Below are 19,394 nucleotides of genomic sequence, written 5' to 3'. Positions count from 1 at the left end.
TGGGGATAGATTTTTTTATTAAAATTTAAAAATGTTTGTCTTTTTTTTAAACACATTTTAAGTTTTTAACCTTTTCCTGCGGTTTCTGATCACCACACTCTAATATTCAAAACCTCTCAGGTGAGATCCTCCAGCCCTGAGAGATCCCTAGTGAAATTTTCAAAAGGCAGATTTTGCTTTACTTCTCCAAGGGGCGTTCCCTGGATTTCTGTAAATGAAGGAGAGACAAGCCCAGTCCAATATAGCACTGCATGACATGACAGCTCTGCTGCAGTTACATTTAATGTTTCTATTTTATATCACTTTATACTTCAGATTAAATTGTAGTATATTTAAACTTTGCACTTTCTATTTAGTATTTTATTTTGTATACAGCAGTGTATTTAGGATTGTGATTTTAAATTCTGATTATAGTACCGACTTCACAGAGGCAGAACTCACTGAATTTTCTAAGAAAAGGGGAGGAACCTGAAAATCCCAGAGAGATGCCTTCCATAGAAAGTAATGAAGCTTTTTGGGATACAAAATTTCACATGGGAGAGAGAAGGTAACTGGAGAACCCCTGGGGCTGATATAAAGGCTCAGTTTGCATCAATTACAAATTATTGTTTTCAATACAATATAACTTGCTTTTATCTAGTTTTCAGAAAATTACACCCCTGACCAGAACATCCGTGTAAATGAATACCTGATGAAATGTAAGGGACGTTTGCGTTCACGCTATGGAATAAAATTTTAGAAACTGTGCGAATGCACTACAGGTTATACCTGGGCATTTTCCATTTATAAAGGGAATGATAGCCATCTCGATCTACCTGGTTGTCCAGATTCTATGGGCACAAATGGCAAGATTGTGTGGGATCTCCTCCCACCCTTGATGAACAAAGACAACCATCTATATGTAAACAACTACTACAGTAGCATAGATTTGTATAAAAAATATGTTATTTTGAAACCCTAGCCTGGTTCTTTAAGTCAACTAAGAAAAGTCTAGCTTTAATAACACTGCAATCACTACTAGCATATGGTGCTCAAAGCACATACATTCCCTTCAAGCTAAAGATATGATTTCTTTAGACCATGAGCAACTGTAGTAGCTCTCGTTATGCAATGTGTGTCACATATTAATGTCCTTCATAAGATACAATAACATGTTATAATCTTCCCTTCAGATTTAAGGAATATTTTTAAAGCAATTTGGACCCAAATAGCAAATCAGAGCAGACAAACTAAAAGCAGTAAATTTAATATTATCCCTCACTTATAAAAATCATTGATTCTGCTGTAGAGGGTTACTGTACACTAACCTCTTCCAGGGTGACTCTTATTTTCCGTTTGTGTGGTCCCTTGACACATTTGTATTTTCGGAAGTCATACCAGAGCTGCATAGGTATGAAACAGAAGATTAAAGTAAGTATTATAAATTCACACACATTAAACACTGTGATGAAATGATACCCGATCTGTGATGTTTTAATCACATGCCTAGGCATTATATAAAGTATAATGTGGTGTAACTGCACAAAAATGTATAGAGACTATCTTGACTTCCTGTAGAGCAAGTTAGAATATTACACTGAAAATTACATACTTTGGGGTAGATTTATTAAAAGTCTGGTCAAATGCTTGTGCAATGCCGCCCCCTGCTAAATGGCGGCCAATCGGCCGCTAGCAGGGGCTGTCAATCATCCTGTTCGTATTGTATCAGGATGATTTTAATGGTGGCGGACAAGTTAAGGAGCAGCGGTCCTATGACCACTGCTTAATAAATGGAGCCCTTTATCTCATAAGCTATAGTGCTCAACAGATGTGTCCCCACATACTCTGGTGAATTTCAGGTTTGGTTAGATAAAAAAAAAAAGGTAATCAGAAAAAGATGACACCAGAATGAGGAACCACTTATTGGCCAGATTACAAGTGGAGCGTTATTTAACGTTCCTGCTTGCGTGCTAACTCCGCTAGAAGTAATCTTTTTGCACGCGTTGGGTAGCGCTTGTAGCACAAGTTGAAAGTAAACAGTTTTCGCACATGCTAAACATTCTAGCGCAAATCGCAATTGCGCTCAAGCAATATGAGTGGTAAGCCTGACGCATGTAAACACCTGCGATAAACCCCTTTTAGCTTGCGTGTAACTGTTAGCGCTTTACACGTAATCTGGCCCTATATTGTGAAATAATAAAGTCTGCAGAAAGTAGTTTTTCTGGCTGTGTTTTTTTCCTGGGATAGCAATATCTTACCTCTTCATACCCTGGAAACAGCATGTGCACAACAGATGCTCCAGATTCAACCACTGGAACAACCATCAAAGCATTTCCTAAGAAAAACAATGTGTCAGTCTCTGCACTGAAAAAGTAGTTAATATTCAAGAATTCTACATATCTTGGACATCTGAGAATGTATTTAAGCACATATAAATAAATGCATATATGTATGCAAAAGGCCCTTACCAAAAAATAAATAAAAAATAAAAAGTTCCTGGGGAAGATGAGGTACTCAAAGTTTAAGGTACTCAAACCAATGTCTCTGCTTTTACACACCGAACTTAGACATAAACGTGTATATATTTTGACATTTAATTTCCCTACGGCTAGATTATGAGTTTTGCGTTAAACTGAAAAAGCAGTGTTAACAGGTCCTAACGCTGCTTTTTCACTACCGCTGCTATTACGAATCTTGCAGGTATAGGTGTACCGCACACTTGTTTGGCCTTACCGCAAACCGAATTACATAAACTTCGTAAACCCTTTTTTCTAGAGGACTTCCATAGCGCCGGTATTACGAGTCTGTCCTGGGAGGCCAAAAAGTGAGCAGTACACCCTCTACCGACAAGATCAATAACGCATTCTAAAGTCAGTAGTTATGAGTTTTACACTACAACGCCGTAGCATAAAATTCATAACTAAAGTGCTAAAAAGTACACTAACACCCATAAACTACCTATTAACCCCTAAACCGAGGCCCCCCGCATCGCAAACACTATAATAACATTTTTAACCCCTAATCTGCCGCTCCGGACATCGCCTCCACTATAATAAACATATTAACCCCTAAACCGCCACACTCCTGCCTCACAAACACAAGTTAAATAATATTAACCCCTAATCTTCCGCCCCTAACATCGCCGCCACCTACATTATATTTATTAACACCTAATCTGCCGCCCCCAACGTCGCTGCCACGATATTAAATTTATTAACCCCTAAACCTAAGTCTAACCCTAACACCCCCTAATTTAAATATAATTTAAATAAATCTAAATAAAATTACTATCATTAACTACATTATTCCTATTTAAAACGAAATACTTACCTATAAAATAAACCCTAAGCTAGCTACAATATAACTAATAGTTACATTGCAGTTATCTTAGGTTTTATTTTTATTTTACAGGCAAGTTTGTATTTATTTTAACTAGGTAGAATAGTTACTAAATAGTTATTAACTATTTAATAACTACCTAGCTAAAATAAATACAAATTGACCTGTAAAATAAAACCTAACCTAAGTTACAATAACACCTAACACTACACTATAATTAAATCAATTCCCTACATTAAATAATAAATTAAATTAGCTAAATCACACAAAACCCCCCCACTAAATTACAGAAAATAAAAAACAAATTACAGATCTTTAAACTAATTACACCTAATCTAATAGCCCTATCAAAATAAAAAAATCCCCCCAAAATAAATAAAAAAATCTAACCTAAACTAAACTACCAATAGCTCTTTAAAGGGCCTTTTGCGGGTCATTGACCCAAAGAAATCAGCTCTTTTTCCTGTAAAAAAAAAATACAAACACCCCCCCCCCCCCCAACAGTAAAACCTACCACCCACACAATTAGCATTTAGCTCTATTGCAGTCCCAAAGCCCTAAGCTAAAAAATAAACCCATCCAACCCACCCTTAAATAAATCCTAACACTAACCCCCGAAGATTCACTTAACGGGAGAAGTCTTCATCCAAGCGGCAAGATGTGGTTCTCCAGACAGGCAGAAGTGGTCCTCCAGACAGGCAGAAGTCTTCATCCAGACGGCATCTTCTATCTTCATCCTTCCAGCGCGGAGCAGGTCCATCTTCAAGACATCCGACGCGTAGCATCCTCTTCTTCCGACGGACTAACGATGAATGAAGGTACCTTTAAATGATGTCATCCAAGATGGTGTCCCTAAGATTCCTATTGGCTGATAGAATTTTATCAGCCAATCGGAATTAAGGTAGAAAAAATCCTATTGGCTGATTGAATCAGTCAATAGGATTGAGCTCGCAATCATATTGGCTGATCCAATCAGCCAATAGGATTTTTTCTACCTTAATTCTGATTGGCTGATAGATTCCGATTGACTGATAGAATTCTAAGGGATGCCATCTTGGATAAAAATTACAAAATAAATCCTAACTACCATAAAAATTAAAAATAAAACAACAACAAAAAAAACTTACCTATAAAAATAAATTAAAACTATTCTTACCTTTAAAAACCCCCTCTAAGATTACTAAAAAAAAACAACTAACATTACAAAAAATAAAAAACCCTAACATTACAAAAAAAAAAACATTATTATTATTATTACTACAGTAAAAAAAAGTAATTACCCAAAAAATAAAAGAATTAAGCCTATTCTAATACCTCTTAAAGTAAAGGTAAACTTCGCCTGTTTCGATTAGTGGCAATGTAAATACTTATAAAATTAGAGGAACTTTAATTCATAATTTTAATTATTTTATTATATTTACCGAGTTATAAGCCTGTTTGTTTGCAATTCCGAATCGTTTCCAAACAGCCCGTTTTTTTTTGGGGGGGGGGGGGGGGTTTGGTCCAGTCACGTTCTTGAACCAGCCAATAGTGAGTCTGGCCGTTAGGCGGCCGTCATTTGACGTCAGAACAATGCTGTAAGTTGTGCGCATGCGTTGGCATTATTTCCTTATACTTCCTACCCGGGCTTGCTCCAGTTTAGCGCATGCGCAATTAGGAAAGAGACCAGCAAACATTGACTCCGTCCTCTATTTAAAAACAAATTGAAACAGTTACTGCGGCTTCAACCTGTTTTGTTACATATCGAACAAGCGCTTCACTTTCTTTTCATTCTATCGCAAGTAAGTCCTTTTTTTTAAGTTTGCAAACACTTTAACTCACGCAGGCGCAAATAGAAGAGAAGCCGAGGTGTGCGCATGCGCACTTTGTCAGGCAATCGAGAACGCGCATTTGATGTACGTATAGAGCGGGTGGGACCGCCCTGTACGTAAGAGACTGTAAAATCCGGAAATTGATGGAGGGAGGAGCGAAGACCAGCAAAATACGTAAAAATCATTAGTTATAAATACAATAATACAGATTGAAATAATTTTTAAAAAAATAGCGATCACACTATATAGTATGTCATGAAAACCCACCACTAAACCCTCTAACATTACACCCCCCAAAATAAAAAAAACCTATCTAAAAAAAACTAAATTACAAAGTGCCCTGAAAGGGCATTTGGTTGGGCATTGCCATTAAAAGGGCATTCAGCTCTTTTTCTGCCCCAAAAAATAAAATCTATAATCCCCCCCTACAAACAAAAACCTAACACTAACCCCAAAGATTGTACTCTACGATGATGGTGGCGACGCTATATCTTCTTATCTTCATCCATGGGAAGTAAATGTGCATACTCATCTGGTCTATTTATAAAGTAATGGGAAGTGCATGTGTGTACTCATCTGGTCTATTTATAAGGTAATGGGAAGTGCATGTGTGTACTCATCTGGTCTATTTATAAAGTAATAGGAAGTGCATGTGTGTACTCATCTGGTCTATTTATAAAGTAATAGGAAGTGCATGTGTGTACTCATCTGGTCTATTTATAAAGTAATGGGAAGTGCATGTGTGTGCTCATCTGATCTATTTATAAAGTAATGGGAAGTGCATGTGTGTACTCATCTGGTCTATTTATAAAGTAATAGGAAGTGCATGTGTGTACTCATCTGGTCTATTTATAAAGTAATAGGAAGTGCATGTGTGTACTCATCTGGTCTATTTATAAAGTAATGGGAAGTGCATGTGTGTGCTCATCTGATCTATTTATAAAGTAATGGGAAGTGCATGTGTGTACTCATCCGGTCTATTTATAAAGTAATGGGAAGTGCATGTGTGTACTCATCCAGTCTATTTATAAAGTAATGGGAAGTGCATGTGTGTACTCATCCGGTCTATTTATAAAGTAATGGGAAGTGCATGTGTGTACTCATCTGGTCTATTTATAAAGTAATGGGAAGTGCATGTGTGTACTCATCTGGTCTATTTATAAAGTAATGGGAAGTGCATGTGTGTACTTATCTGGTCTATTTATAAAGTAATGGGAAGTGCATGTGTGTACTCATCCGGTCTATTTATAAAGTAATGGGAAGTGCATGTGTATACTCATCTGGTCTATTTATAAAGTAATGGGAAGTGCATGTGTATACTCATCTGGTCTATTTATAAAGTAATGGGAAGTGCATGTGTATACTCATCTGGTCTATTTATAAAGTAATGGGAAGTGCATGTGTATACTCATCTGGTCTATTTATAAAGTAATGGGAAGTGCATCTGTGTGTTTATCTGGTCTATTTATAAAGTAATGGGAAGTGCATGTGTATGCTCATCTGGTCTATTTATAAAGTAATGGGAAGTGCATGTGTGTACTCATCTGGTCTATTTATAAAGTAATGGGAAGTGCATGTGTGTACTTATCTGGTCTATTTATAAAGTAATGGGAAGTGCATGTGTGTACTCATCTGGTCTATTTATAAAGTAATAGGAAGTGCATGTGTGTACTCATCTGGTCTATTTATAAAGTAATGGGAAGTGCATGTGTGTGCTCATCTGATCTATTTATAAAGTAATGGGAAGTGCATGTGTGTACTCATCCGGTCTATTTATAAAGTAATGGGAAGTGCATGTGTGTACTCATCCAGTCTATTTATAAAGTAATGGGAAGTGCATGTGTGTACTCATCCGGTCTATTTATAAAGTAATGGGAAGTGCATGTGTGTACTCATCTGGTCTATTTATAAAGTAATGGGAAGTGCATGTGTGTACTCATCTGGTCTATTTATAAAGTAATAGGAAGTGCATGTGTGTACTCATCTGGTCTATTTATAAAGTAATGGGAAGTGCATGTGTGTACTCATCCGGTCTATTTATAAAGTAATGGGAAGTGCATGTGTATACTCATCTGGTCTATTTATAAAGTAATGGGAAGTGCATGTGTATACTCATCTGGTCTATTTATAAAGTAATGGGAAGTGCATGTGTATACTCATCTGGTCTATTTATAAAGTAATGGGAAGTGCATGTGTATACTCATCTGGTCTATTTATAAACTAATGGGAAGTGCATGTGTATACTCATCCGGTCTATTTATAAAGTAATGGGAAGTGCATGTGTATACTCATCTGGTCTATTTATAAAGTAATGGGAAGTGCATGTGTGTACTCATCCGGTCTATATATAAAGTAATGGGAAGTGCATGTGTATACTCATCCGGTCTATATATAAAGTAATGGGAAGTGCATGTGTGTACTCGTCTGGTCTATTTATAAAGTAATAGGAAGTACATGTGTGTACTCATCCGGTCTATTTATAAAGTAATAGGAAGTGCATGTGTATACTCATCTGGTCTATTTATAAAGTCTTAGGAAGTGCATGTGTGTGTTTATCTGGTCTATTTATAAAGTAATGGGAAGTGCATGTGTATACTCATCTGGTCTATTTATAAAGTAATGGGAAGTGCATCTGTGTGTTTATCTGGTCTATTTATAAAGTAATGGGAAGTGCATGTGTATACTCATCTGGTCTATTTATAAAGTAATGGGAAGTGCATCTGTGTGTTTATCTGGTCTATTTATAAAGTAATAGGAAGTGCATCTGTGTGTTTATCTGGTCTATTTATAAAGTAATGGGAAGTGCATGTGTATGCTCATCTGGTCTATTTATAAAGTAATGGGAAGTGCATGTGTGTACTCATCTGGTCTATTTATAAAGTAATGGGAAGTACATATGTATACTCATCTGGTCTATTTATAAAGTAATGGGAAGTGCATGTGTGTGTTTATCTGGTCTATTTATAAAGTAATGGGAAGTGCATGTATATGCTCATCTGGTCTATTTATAAAGTAATAGGAAGTGCATGTGTGTACTCATCTGGTCTATATTTATAAAGTAATAGGAAGTGCATGTGTATGCTCATCTGGTCTATTTATAAAGTAATGGGAAGTGCATGTGTGTACTCATCTGGTCTATTTATAAAGTAATGGGAAGTGCATGTGTATGCTCATCTGGTCTATTTATAAAGTAATAGGAAGTGCATGTGTGTACTCATCTAGTCTATTTATACAGTAATGGGAAGTGCATGTGTGTGCTCATCTGATCTATTTATAAAGTAATAGGAAGTGCATGTGCATACTCATCTGGTCTATTTATAAAGTAATGGGAAGTGCATGTGTATGCTCATCTGGTCTATTTATAAAGTAATTGAAAGTGCATGTGTGTACTCGTCTGGTCTATTATTAAAGTAATGGGAAGCGCATGTGTATACTCATCTGGTCTATTTATAAAGTAATGGGAAGTGCATGTGTGTACTCATCTGGTCAATTTATACAGTAATGGGAAGTGCATGTGTGTGCTCATCTGATCTATTTACAAAGTAATGGGAAGTGCATGTGTGTGCTCATCTGGTCTATTTATAAGGTAATGGGAAGTGCATGTGTATTCTCATCTGATCTATTTATAAAGTAATAGGAAGTGCATGTGCATACTCATCTGGTCTATTTATAAAGTAATGGGAAGTGCATGTGTGTACTCGTCTGGTCTATTATTAAAGTAATGGGAAGTGCATGTGTATACTCATCTGGTCTATTTATAAAGTAATGGGAAGTGCATGTGTGTGCTCATCTGGTCCATTTATAAAGTAATGGGAAGTGCATGTGTGTACTCATCTGGTCCATTTATAAAGTAATGGGAAGTGCATCTGTGTGTTTATCTGGTCTATTTATAAAGTAATGGGAAGTGCATGTGTATACTCATCTGGTCTATTTATAAAGTAATGGGAAGTGCATCTGTGTGTTTATCTGGTCTATTTATAAAGTAATGGGAAGTGCATGTGTGTACTCATCTGGTCTATTTATAAAGTAATGGGAAGTGCATGTGTGTCCTCATCTGGTCTATTTATAAAGTAATTGGAAGTGCATGTGTGTGCTCATCTGGTCTATTTATAAAGTAATGGGAAGTGCATGTGTATACTCATCTGGTCTATTTATAAAGTAATGGGAAGTGCATCTGTGTGTTTATCTGGTCTATTTATAAAGTAATGGGAAGTGCATCTGTGTGTTTATCTGGTCTATTTATAAAGTAATGGGAAGTGCATGTGTGTACTCATCTGGTCTATTTATAAAGTAATGGGAAGTCCATGATATTAATAAATACATCATAAAATTATCCGCTGAAACATATTTTGTGTTAAAAAACAAAACAAAATAAAGATCAAAGGCAGAGACCTATTAACCAACTCTATACCTGAGTAAAAAAAATTCCACTACTGTTAATTTTGCTTAAAGAGTGTATACAAATTTCTCCACTTTTTTAAATTTTAATCCTATTTTAAATAAGGATTTTTATTTGAATCTGTTAGAAATCTGGTTATAGATGAATGTGAAAATCTGTCTGTAATAATAAATTATCTAACTTGAATTTGTAGGAGCAGAGGGCTTTTTTCTAGATTGCCTAAAAATATAGTAATAAATCAGGCAGACAGGGGAGGTGGGGTTGTAATTCAAAACAGAATAGAGTATATTAAAGAGGCTGATAAGATTCTTAGCAATATATATTATTATATGATTTTAAAAAAGTACAGTTATCCAAATGGGGTTTGGAGATGTAGTCCTACACAAAAGAGAAAGCATTTTTAATGCCAAAATATATTTTACTACCACCTCCCAAAGACACATAAAACATATACATATACAATGTGAAGCCACCAATAAGCAAATTTAACCCAGGTGCTGAGCCTACCTAGCTATTCTTTTCAACAAAGGATATCTAAATAATGAAGCAAATAAGATAATAGAAGTAAATTGTAAAGTTGTTTAAAAATGTAAAATCTACAATCAGAATTAATTTAAAATCACTAATATTTTAAAGAAATATAAGGGTATTATTAAAAAGGACCCCAGTCTTTAAAACATTGTAGGTGATAAACAGGTATGTGCTTTTAAAAAAACACCCTCTTTTAAGAATACGTTGGTAACTAGTAAAGTAGTGATGAGTAATAAGAGGAACAAAACTAGAACATTTAAACATTTAAAAAAAAAAGAAAAGAAGATAAAAAGGTAGTTTTAGTAGAGCCCAAAATGTTATACCTATGATTTTATTACACATAGAAAGAAGGGCTTTATTTCTACTACTACAAGTGTTTTCTACAGAAAATAAATTCACCTCTCATTTTAATAACATTTTATATTTGGCACAGTATAATGTGTGTTGCAGTACATTAACCATACCTGTAGAAAAAAATATGGGGAGAACACTTAAAAAAATATTACCGATTGTGCTTTCTTACAATATGAAGCCAGATCGCCGATCGTTACAGAGAGTGACATTGTCTGTGTCCCCCTCTGTAATGATCCTCCGTTAGTGCCGGTCGGAGCGGTAAGAGAAAAGGAGGGAGGTGGTGGACGGCCCAGCAGAGGAGGGGGAGTGAAGGGCGGGATTCCCTACACTATGAAAAAAGTATGAAGGGAGAGGGAGGGGCCATACACTATGAAACAATATCAACTGGATGGGGGACCCTAGGCTACAGAAAAAGCTGATCATAGAGGGGGGTACCAACCCTACAGAAAGATAAATAAAAGTGATAATAATAAAAAATAAAAATATATCATAATTTGTTATGCCATTAGAAGTTTTACAACCATTTGTATTATGACTGCAGTAGTTGTGTTTAAATAATTTCAGTGCTAAAAAGTTAACAATCTTTTTATATGATCTTAATTGGTGGCCAAATAATGGCATGAAATATATCACAATGAGTCTATATCAATACCTTGGGTTGTCTACTTTAAAAAAAAAATAAAAAAATAAAAAATATATATATATATATATATATATATATATATAGTTTTCATAAGTAAATAAAAAAAACAAAGGCTCTATTTCTGATTGAACGGAGTGATAGCAAAGATGTTAAGTTTTTCTCTGAAATTCCCAGTAGCAAAGTGGTTAATGAAGTTTTGGATCTAGCTGCTTTTAACTAGGTATATTTTTTGCCATTTTTATATAGATTTCATTTTTACATTTGTTTTTATGTTTGTAAACACAAGTGTTGCACATTACATATTTTTTAAAAAGTATATATATATATATATATATATATATAATTTCACTCTGAAAATTGTAGGGTTTTCACTGCTTCAAATAGAGACCGTAGAATGTAGAATCCTGATATTCCAACATGCTGCACAGTGATTGGTTGTTATGTGCAGAAGCTCATTTATATCTCTCCCTATTTGGCCAGAACAAATGAAGTAAGATAAACAACATTCAAGAGAATTTTCAAGGGGTGTGTCCTGTGCATGCAAAACAATGCACACTTAACTAACAAAATGAAAGTTTTAAATTATTTTAAACATATGTTTTGCGTGCATATTTTGTGTAATGCTATGAATAATTTCTGATGTATAAATTTAAAAAATCACTTTAATGTCTCTCTACGTTTTTTTACTGTCAGTGCTTAAACATAATTTATGCTTACCTGATAAATTTATTTCTCTTGTAGTGTGCTCAGTCCACGGGTCATCCATTACTTATGGGATATATTCTCCTTCCCAACAGGAAGTTGCAAGAGGATCACCCAAGCAGAGCTGCTATATAGCTCCTCCCCTCACATGTCATATCCAGTCATTCGACCGAAACAAGACGAGAAAGGAGAAACTATAGGGTGCAGTGGTGACTGGAGTTATCATTTAAAATTTAGAACCTGCCTCAAAAAAGACAGGGCGGGCCGTGGACTGAACACACTACAAGAGAAATAAATTTATCAGGTAAGCATAAATTATGTTTTCTCTTGTTAAGTGTGTTCAGTCCACGGGTTATCCATTACTTATGGGATACCAATACCAAAGCTAAGTACACGGATGATGGGAGGGACAAGGCAGGAACATTAAACAGAAGGAACCACTGCCTGAAGAACCTTTCTCCCAAAAACAGCCTCCGAAGAAGCAAAAGTGTCAAATTTGTCAAATTTGGAAAAAGTATGAAGTGAAGACCAAGTTGCAGCCTTGCAAATCTGTTCAACAGAGGCCTCATTCTTAAAGGCCCAGGTGGAAGCACAGCTCTAGTGGAATGAGCTGTAATTCTTTCAGGAGGCTGCTGTCCAGCAGTCTCATAGGCTAAACGTATTATGCTACGAAGCCAAAAAGAGAGAGAGGTAGCCGAAGCCTTTTGACCTCTCCTCTGTCCAGAGTAAACGACAAACAGATAAGAAGTTTGCCGAAAATCTTTAGTTGCCTGTAAGTAGAACTTCAGGGCACGGACCACGTCTAGATTATGCAAAAGACGTTCCTTCTTTGAAGAAGGATTAGGACACAATGATGGAACAACAATCTCTTGATTGATATTCCTGTTAGAAACAACCTTAGGTTAAAACCCAGGTTTAGTACGCAGGACTACCTTGTCTGAATGAAAGATCAGATAAGGAGAATCACAATGTAAGGCAGATAACTCAGAGACTCTTCGAGCCGAGGAAATAGCCATCAAAAACAGAACTTTCCAAGATAAAAGCTTAATATCAATGGAATGAAGGGGTTCAAACGGAACACCCTGAAGAACTTTAAGAACCAAGTTTAAGCTCCACGGAGGAGCAACAGCTTTAAACACAGGCTTAATCCTAGCCAAAGCCTGACAAAAAGCCTGGACGTCTGGATTCTCTGCCAGACGCTTGTGTAAAAGAATAGACAGAGCAGAAATCTGTCCCTTTAGTGAACTAGCGGATAAACCCTTTTCTAAACCCTCTTGTAGAAAAGACAATATCCTAGGAATCCTAACCTTACTCCATGAGTAACTCTTGGATTCACACCAATATAAATATTTACGCCATATCTTATGGTAAATTTTTCTGGTCACAGGTTTCTGAGCCTGTATTAATGTATCAATAACCGACTCCGAGAAACCACGCTTCGATAGAATCAAGCGTTCAATCTCCATGCAGTCAGCCTCAGAGAAATTAGGTTTGGATGGTTGAAAGGACCCTGAATTAGAAGGTCCTGCCTCAGAGGCAGAGACCATGGTGGACAGGACGACATGTCCACTAGGTCTGCATACCAGGTCCTGCGTGGCCACGCAGGCGCTATCAGAATCACCGATGCTCTCTCCTGTTTGATCTTGGCAATCAGTCGAGGCAATAACGGAAACGGTGGAAACACATAAGCCATGTTGAAAACCCAAGGGGCTGCTAGTGCATCTATCAGCACCGCTCCCGGGTCCCTGGACCTGGATCCGTAGTACGGAAGCTTGGCGTTCTGGCGAGATGCCATGAGATCCAGTTCCGGTTTGCCCCAACGAAGAATCAGTTGAGCAAATATCTCCGGATGAAGCTCCCACTCCCCCGGATGAAAAGTCTGGCGACTCAGAAAGTCCGCCTCCCAGTTCAAGTCACATCTGCTGACCAGGATTTAAGCCATAGCGCTCTGTGCGCCTGGATGGCGAATCCGGAATTCTTAGCCGTAAGTTTGGTTAAATGCACTACGGCATCTGAAACAAACGCATTAGCTAGCTTAAGCGTTCTAAGCCTGCTCAAAGTCTCATCCAATGGTGCTGTGCGAATCGCCTCTTCCAGAGACTCAAACCAGAATGCCGCTGCAGCAGTGACAGGCGCAATGCATGCAAGGGGCTGTAATATAAAACCTTGTTGAACAAACATTTTCTTAAGGTAACCCTCTAATTTTTTATCCATTGGATCTGAGAAGGCACAACTATCCTCCACCGGGATAGTGGTACGCTTGGCTAAAGTAGAAACTGCTCCCTCCACCTTAGGGACCGTCTGCCATAAGTCTTGTGAGGCGGCGTTTATAGGGAACATTTTTCTAAATATCGGAGGAGGGGAAAAGGGCACACCAGGTCTATCCCACTCCTTGCTAATAATCTCTGTAAGCCTTTTCGGTATAGGAAAAACGTCAGTACACACCGGTACCGCATAGTATTTATCCAGCCTACATAATTTCTCTGGGATTGCCACCGTGTCACAATCATTCAGAGCCGCTAACACCTCCCCTAGCAACACGCGGAGGTTCTCAAGCTTAAATTTAAAATTTGAAATTTCTGAATCCGGTCTCCCCGAATCAGAACCGTCACCCACAGAATGAAGCTCTCCGTCCTCATGTTCTGCAAATTGTGACGCAGTATCAGACATGGCTCTCGTGTCATCGGCGCGCTCTGTCCTTAACCCAGAGCTATCGCGCTTGCCTCTTAACTCGGGCAGATTAGATAATACTTCTTTCATAACATTAGCCATATCATGTAAAGTGATTTGTAAGGGCCTTGATGTACTTGGCGCCACAATCTCACGCACCTCCTGAGCGGGAGGCGAAGGTACTGACACGTGAGGAGAGTTAGACGGCATAACTTCCCCCTCGTTGTCTGGTGATAATTTCTTTACCGGTAAAGACTGACTTTTATTTAAAGTAACATCAATACAATTGGTACACATATTTCTATTGGGCTCCACATCGGCTTTTAAACATAATGAACAAACAGATTCCTCTGTATCAGACATGTTTAAACAGACTAGCAATGAAGCTAGCAAGCTTGGAAATTACTTTCAATAAGTTTACAAGCAATATAAAAAACGCTGCAGCGCTTTTAAAAACACAGTTGAATAACAATGAACTAATTCAGTTATAGCAAACAATTTTTAACAGTAAATGTATTAAATTAGCAGAGGATTGCACCCATTAGCAAAAGGATGATTAACCCCTCAATACCCAAAAACGGATAATCAATTTAAGATTTAACGCTTTTATCACAGTCAAACACACTGTCACAGGTCTGCTGTGACTGATTACCTCCCTCAAAAACGAATTTTGAAGACCCCTGGGCTCTCTAGAGACGTCCTGGATCAAGGAGGAAGAAGCAGGAAGACTGTGCTAGAATTTTAACTGCGCAACAAGGCGCTAAAAAAAAGGTCCCTCCCACTCATATTACAACAGTGGGAGACCTGATATACGTTAGCCATATGGAAAAAAATCATGCCCAAAAAGACTTATCACCAAAGTACCTCACAAAACGAATAACATGCCAGTAAACGTTTTAAAAACAAACTTTTTCAATGTCATGCAAAGTTATCACTAAGCCTGCTACCAGTCGCTTCTACTGCAGTTAAGACTTATGCATTATTTCAGTATTAACAGTATTTTCTCAGTCAAATTCTAGTCCCTAGAAAATAACTCAACTGCACATACATTTATCAGCCTGATACCAGTCGCTACTACTGCATTTAAGGCTGTACTTACATCATATGGGTAACAGCAGTGTTTTCTTAGTCAATTCCATTCCCAGAAAATATTGTACTGCACATACCTCATTTGCGGGGGACCCCGCATGCTATTCCCATTTTCTGAAGTTACCCCACTCCTCAGAATGTCGAGAACAGCCAGTGGATCTTAGTTACGTCTGCTAAGATCATAGAAAACGCAGGCAGATTCTTCTTCCAAATACTGCCTGAGATAAAAAAAACAGCACACTCCGGTGCCATTTAAAATAACAAACTTTTGATTGAAGAATAATTAAGTAAAAAAACTCCAACTCCTCTCGCGACCTCCTTCTTTGTTGAGGGTTGCAAGAGAATGACTGGATATGACATGTGAGGGGAGGAGCTATATAGCAGCTCTGCTTGGGTGATCCTCTTGCAACTTCCTGTTGGGAAGGAGAATATATCCCATAAGTAATGGATGACCCGTGGACTGAACACACTTAACAAGAGAAAGATTTGTAATTTGTTCATAATCTAATTATGAACTTGTTAATTATCATAAAGAAAATGTATTTGTAAGAAGCTTTTCAAAGAACCTCTTACAAATAGCCATTAATCAAAATATTTTATTTTTTCAAATATCATTTGAAAATGCATTTATAGGGTTTGATTTATCAATCCCTTCGCCAGCATCACAAGAGAACCTGCAGTCTGTATTTAACAAGCAGCGGTCATCTTCCCTAACCTTTCGCCACCTCTTAAATGGCAAATTTCAATCTCCCCAGTCTTGTCCGACCGGGGAGATTGACAACTACCACCCGCGTGTGAATGGCTGTGCACGGCACATTTTTATTAAACATTTAACAAGCAAGAATCTTAACAATAGTTAACAATAATAACTTTGCAAAATCTACTGTAAAAAGAAGGGGTTAACCTTTTATAAATAACAGACTTTGGGTATAGTTATATAACTCTTATGTGCACGAAGGGGCTCCCATGAGCCTCTACTCAATAAATACACATTTATATTACCTTATAAAAAAAAGTGTGTATTTTTTATTTTTATATAAATGTGTTTACACTATATACCCCAAATTTACTTTCAAATAGGGTGTCAGGGGTTTCTGGATTGGTGACCGGATTGCCCAGGTGATACTGAAAACCACTCCCACCACATATGTGCCTGTAAAGAAGCACCCCAGGTGACGACACATGGTTATCATCCATAGCTGAGTACTGAGTATCTACAGTTCAATGGTTAAAGCAATGTGGGATCTTGTCTGCATAACCCCATCAACTGAGGAAAAATACACAAAAATTATAAAAAAAAAAAATATGCAGTGTGTTTTTTTTTTTTTAACAACATTGCCAGTATAGGGCCAAGCCAAGATGATTCTGGTGACATTTCTTACAGGCATTAAATAAAAAAAAGGATATATATTTTATATTTTTTAAAACAGATTAATAGTTTATAGCTGTTCATAAGAAGTCAAAGTTGTTTGTGTCCTACTGTTGGCAATTCCATGAAAAAGAAAACACATCTCACCCAATAAATACTGGTTTTCCACTCTGAAGATTTCCTTCTGTTTGGGAAATTCCACCCATAGAGGTCTGTGTGTGACAGGGAGAAAGAGTGAGGAAGTTTACTCTGATGCACAATTCAATTTAAGCAGCCTATCCTCAAACTAATACTGACCTCATGACAGGTTCAGCAGATATATGTGCTCGATAGAAGAGCAGGTACCAATATGGAAGCAGCTTGTAGCGTTCCTCTATTGCATTCTTGATCAAACATGTGTTGTCAGCACCAAATAGCCAGGGTTCACGACGCTTGCTGCCCAGCATGGCATGAGCTCTGAAAAAGGGCTGGAAAGATCCAGCTTGGTACCAGCGAACAAGGAGCTCAGGCTCTGGGTCACCAACAAAGCCTCCAACATCAGCTGAAAATCCAAATGGTAGATAGTGGTGAGAAACAAGATCCCTGGCCATTCTTTCTAATGGTGACAGAGATATAGGTGAGATGTTCTCACAGATTCTGTGATGTAACATGGAATCTATCACGTCATTTATTTGTGAAATATGACCATTTTAAAAGATTTTTCTTTGCATGGATGTTTTGTAGATGATCTATTTATAAAGCCCATCTGGGAGTGTGTTTGTAACAATGTATAGTTTTGCTTATTTTTAGACTCTTTACCAAGCCCCAAAGTATCAGAAGTACACACATGTTTACAAATTCCTGCTGGCTCCTGTTTGTGTAATCTGTCTTTTCATATGCAGGGAGGGCCTTTTTTACCTGCTTTCCCAGCCACTTTCATTGGTTGTCCCAGGATAACCTCATCAACAGTGATAAACTGGGAGCTTCTAAGTAAGTTTTTAAACAGTTTTATACTGGATTTTTATATCATTATCTGTGAATATTATTCTTTATAGTAGTGTCTTTTACATGCAGTTATATGAAAATTGGTGTACACTGTCCCTTTAACTGCTCAACTTATTGACACAGACAGCTTGGTGATATATTACATGCAGTCTGTATAGAAGGATGATCTGGGACATATGATCTGAATGTATAGTTGTAGGATGACAGTGATATAGACAGAAACGTACACAGTGACACAGACGTCTCTCTCAAGAACAGGGAGGTGCTGTGTGGCAAAGAGTCTGTGCTTCCCCTCTCACAGGGTCACCCAGTGATACAGACAAGAGGGTGCTATTAGACACAGTACTGCTAATATCATAGGTTGACAAAGTGATAAAACAAAGAATGAGTTATGTGCCATTGTGTTTGCTTTTTTACCCCCACAAAAGGTGATTCCGGTCACACTAAGAGATAGCAGCATTGGGATAGAGATTTTCAGGTAATCCCACTCCGCTATGTTATCTCCAGTCCATACAGCACCTAAAAAGGGAGAGAATATTTTTTTATAATGCTACACCTTAAATCATGACTAAGAACTAGGCAGAACACCATAAATAAATAATTGATGTACATTTCCTTATTTTAGGCATATAAATTCCTTCTTGCTGTAACACCTTATACTCTATTTATCTTTAGTTTTCAATCTACATAACATTTAGTCAATATCTTTTCTAATTAGACACTACTGGATGAGCCTACTGCCCAAACTCTAAAATCAGACTCGACAAGTGTACAGTGGCACTTACCATATCTCTGGGAACCAGCAAAGAAAGATCTTGTCAGGACAAAGGGCCTTTTCTGTCCCCCTGAGCGACGGGTCAGTCCCTCAGCAGTGGACATTTGCTATGGTATAGAAGGAATAAAAGTATGATACACATTTCCCACTGCTATTTAGTGCTTTAAATGTATTCACTGCATTTGCTTTCCCTGTTCTTAAGTTTGCAAACAGTGTCCCTGGTTCTGAGTGTGTCTCTCTTTCACCTGGTAGAATCCATAAAGGTTATGGAGATCTCGGTGCTCCCAGCCCTGGTGGTGCACTTCATGCTTGTCCATGGTCTTTTCTGGGGCCATAAAGACAGAAGGCTCATTCATATCATTCCAAATAAAAAGAATATCTGTTGAGCCCTAGAACACAAGCGAGTGTACATAGGAAATGAGTCACAAGTAATATTGGTTAACTTAATTATGATGTCATGGGCTATGTCATTTGTGGCACTGCACTCAAATACTGTGCTATCTTTAAAAGGACTGTTTGATTTGCATGTTTATTTGTTTCTCATTAAGGACTTACTTTGTATTTATCAAGTGCAAACTGAGCAGCATACCAGTCCCGCACAGCAGGATTAGTGAAGTCCAGATAGCTGGAAGTGCCTGATCCAAGAGAGGAGACAAAAAAGGACACTGTAAGGTCACGTCCAAGCTTGGTTATTTGTCTTCTGAAGAATTACACATGAAACTATTATTTTTCAACTTCAATATAAAATG

General features: G+C 37.4%; 1 protein-coding gene across 3 annotated transcripts in view; it reads right to left on the bottom strand.

Moving 5' to 3' along the window:
• The window catches only part of GANC (glucosidase alpha, neutral C), a 133,928-nt gene that overhangs the window by 56,128 nt on the left and 58,406 nt on the right, over positions 1-19,394 (bottom strand). For all 3 annotated transcript variants that reach the window (XM_053697920.1, XM_053697921.1, XM_053697922.1), the window contains 8 exons: positions 19,201-19,280; positions 18,891-19,034; positions 18,656-18,752; positions 18,288-18,389; positions 17,184-17,427; positions 17,034-17,098; positions 2,238-2,314; positions 1,308-1,382 (listed from right to left, as the gene is read on the bottom strand). In XM_053697920.1, the coding sequence (XP_053553895.1) occupies positions 1,308-1,382; positions 2,238-2,314; positions 17,034-17,098; positions 17,184-17,427; positions 18,288-18,389; positions 18,656-18,752; positions 18,891-19,034; positions 19,201-19,280 (884 nt within the window). The remainder of the gene's footprint in view (positions 1-1,307; positions 1,383-2,237; positions 2,315-17,033; positions 17,099-17,183; positions 17,428-18,287; positions 18,390-18,655; positions 18,753-18,890; positions 19,035-19,200; positions 19,281-19,394) is intronic.

The sequence above is a fragment of the Bombina bombina genome, chromosome 1, assembly GCF_027579735.1.
Source record: "Bombina bombina isolate aBomBom1 chromosome 1, aBomBom1.pri, whole genome shotgun sequence".
Classification (NCBI taxonomy): domain Eukaryota; kingdom Metazoa; phylum Chordata; class Amphibia; order Anura; family Bombinatoridae; genus Bombina; species Bombina bombina.
This window is presented reverse-complemented; position numbering and strand designations above follow the sequence as displayed.